At 34.3% G+C, this 3,003-nt stretch overlaps 1 protein-coding gene across 1 annotated transcript in view; it reads left to right on the forward strand.

Moving 5' to 3' along the window:
• Window positions 1-3,003, forward strand: part of LOC102468869 (kelch-like protein 1) — a 244,376-nt gene that overhangs the window by 28,978 nt on the left and 212,395 nt on the right. Inside the window, exon 3 of the mRNA XM_027767138.1 lies at window positions 2,514-2,650. Coding sequence (XP_027622939.1) covers window positions 2,514-2,650 — 137 coding nt within the window. The remainder of the gene's footprint in view (window positions 1-2,513; window positions 2,651-3,003) is intronic.

Genomic DNA, 3,003 nt, shown 5'->3' on the forward strand with positions numbered 1-3,003 from the left:
CTCTGGCAAGCGCTTGCCCCCTATAGTGAAAACCCCTCTCCCAAAAAAAAAAAAAAAAAAAGAAATTTCTGAATTAACTCAAACAACTATGAAAACATACATTTTAGCTATCGTACATTTACAAAAAATATAAGGATATATTGTCAAATGTCTTACTCATTTTTTATGTCTATGTAAGATGTAAAAATTATACAAAAACCCCTCATCTCTATTAAAACAATGATAAATCACCAGATAAACCAAATAATAATATATTTTAAAAAATTTAAAAACTGTGCATATAACCATAACAACTAAGACAAAACAAAAATAACAACTAAAAACAAAAGTCATGCTCCTTTTTTAGCCTTTATTTTTTGGGAGGGCGGAAATGCAATGTAATGGATCATTAGGAAAATCATGATGCAATTTTCCATACAAAAATACATCATAGGTCTCCCAACAACCTAATATGTTATGTAGTCAAAATTTATAATTTATGAAAAAAGCAAGACAATGTAATCCATGGTCTAGAGTAAATCAATCAATGGAATTGACCTAGAGATGATGCAGGTATTAAAATAATGAGAAGAACATAAATATAAATGTGATCATTTAAAATTTTCATAGGAAAAGAAAAGGAGTTTTCGAAAATGAACTGGAATAGGTCAAAATTAGGTTATCTGCCCATGGTTTTATCATCTACTTAGCAGAAAATATACAATCAAATGAAGTAAAATAATTCTGCAAATGCAAAGAGTAAAAGATGAATCTGTGAAACTGTCAACTAATTAGTTCCAATGGAAAAAGAAAACCCAACAAGAAAAACAAAATATTTTAAAAGGATACTATGTTCAAAGCTAATAAAACTACACTCTATAAAGGAATTAACCAAGAATAGAAGGGTGCCTTCAAATATTAATTTAAAAAATGCATATTATTAAAAAAACTATGCATGGATTTCAATTTGTTTCCACTAAAACACACACAGACTTTAATTCCAACTTTCTTTAAAATAGAATTATTTTTATTTAACTTTACTCATTTTATTGATTGATTGATTTTAATTTGACCACTGAGAGACAGAGATAGAGAGGGAAAGTGAGAAAGCAAGTTGCCTGGTCCGAGACTCGAACTGTGGTTGGCCATGTGGGAGTTCGATTTTCTATGAACTCTTTGAAATCTCTTCATATATAAGTCATTTCTGGAAAAACTTAGAAACTTGAAAAGAAAGCAAATAAGATTGATTGACTACATAAGTAGATTTGTTTTGGATGAGATTATTTGATATGAAAGATATTCTAATCATAATCCATTAAGATAAAATCAGAAAAGTAGTGCATTATTACTCAGAATTCCTTGAGAATTATTTAAAACTCAACAAACATAACTCTGTTTCTTTTTCTTTTTTTCAATACTAGACACTGCATACACTCATCAGAGAGATAGGTAGGGAGCGAAAGTACACCCTAGTTGGGTGTAGTCATATTCCAGATCTTCTACTCCATTGTTCATCCTGTGTAGATTTGGGGTATGCATAAACACTAGCCATGGTCAGGACATAAACTGACTTTGTGGAGTCTGGCTCCCTTAACCACTAATAGGAGCCAGCCCATTAACAACATTACTTTAAATCGCAAAGTGTGGGGTCCATATCATGGCACAGCTGTGGAACAATATGGTCTGTGAGGTAACTTTCTCATAGGGAAGGTTGTTAGTTTCAGTCTGGAGTATGTTAGGTACAAGTGTGCCCAGAACCTTGGCTGGCTGAAGATGAGGGTGAGTATGATATAGAGACCTTCCAGGATACTAATTTTGTGTCTCTCTTTTTCTCACTCATGGGATAAACTGTAAAACTTAAGAAAAGAACAAGCAAATAAACAGGAAAAGGCAAATCTCTACACATTCAGAACTCACATTCAGGATAAAGGTGGCCCCATAATTGACTGGAGCAAATCAGTTTGGTGAAAGCGGGGTCAGTATACATAGAAATACAATTAGATTCATTTTTTTTTTTTTTAAGAGGTTTTTGCTATAGGGAACATGTGCTTGCCAGACAGAGACAGACATAGAGACAGAAAATGAGAAATCATCCCCCAGGGGGGATGGTCATGCCGCAATCCCTTCTCCTCCATTATCCTCTCAGGATCTTGGGCACGCACACACACGTGCCTGGCGTGAGTTTAAACCACCAGGTCCGGGATGCGAACCACGGTCGACTACGTGGGAATCCAGCGACATTGCCATTACGCTAACTGCTGGTTCCCTACAATTAAATTCTTATGTAAAATGAATAAAGTTCTAAATGTTAAAGAAAAAACATACTTCTAATAACAGAAGAAAATGTAGGAGAATGCTCTGTGACTATAGCTTGGGCTATGATTTCCTGGATTTTTTTTTTTTTTTTTAAGTACAATCACCCAATAATTAAATTCATTGCATATGACTGACTTTGTCTTCTGCATTGCATTCTGGTTGACAATGTTTTTACGCTATGCATTCATAACCTAAATTAGATCCTTTTAATCTTTCAGGCTTGTTCTGAGTTCAGTCTCTGACTATTTTGCGGCCATGTTTACAAGTGATGTCTGTGAAGCTAAGCAAGAGGAGATCAAGATGGAAGGCATAGACCCCAATGCCCTCTGGGACCTTGTTCAATTTGCATACACAGGTATGGTGGAAGGATTATAACATCACAGAAATATCTTAAGTTTAACTTCTTTCCTTTGAGTGCAGGATTTAAAGCTAAAATACATCTATGCCTAGCCTATATCTTTCATATTTCTTTTCAGCTAAAGGCTACTGAATGGGGAAAAAGCAGACTAACTGTTCACGTGTCACTGATGGTCCTAATGCATGTATGTGTATACATGGATACTACACTTTTCCACAAAAAATGTAAACATGTACACAAATTAATAAAATACATATTTCATGGAATGAGCTTGGGAGTGGAGCAGTAAGGATTAAATGAGAATTTCTGTCTTCTACTTGCTCAGAGCGTTATGAAGGAAAAGAGATTCT

Source organism: Tupaia chinensis, unplaced genomic scaffold (assembly GCF_000334495.1).
Source record: "Tupaia chinensis unplaced genomic scaffold, TupChi_1.0 Scaffold143943_1, whole genome shotgun sequence".
NCBI classification, from domain to species: Eukaryota; Metazoa; Chordata; class Mammalia; order Scandentia; family Tupaiidae; genus Tupaia; species Tupaia belangeri.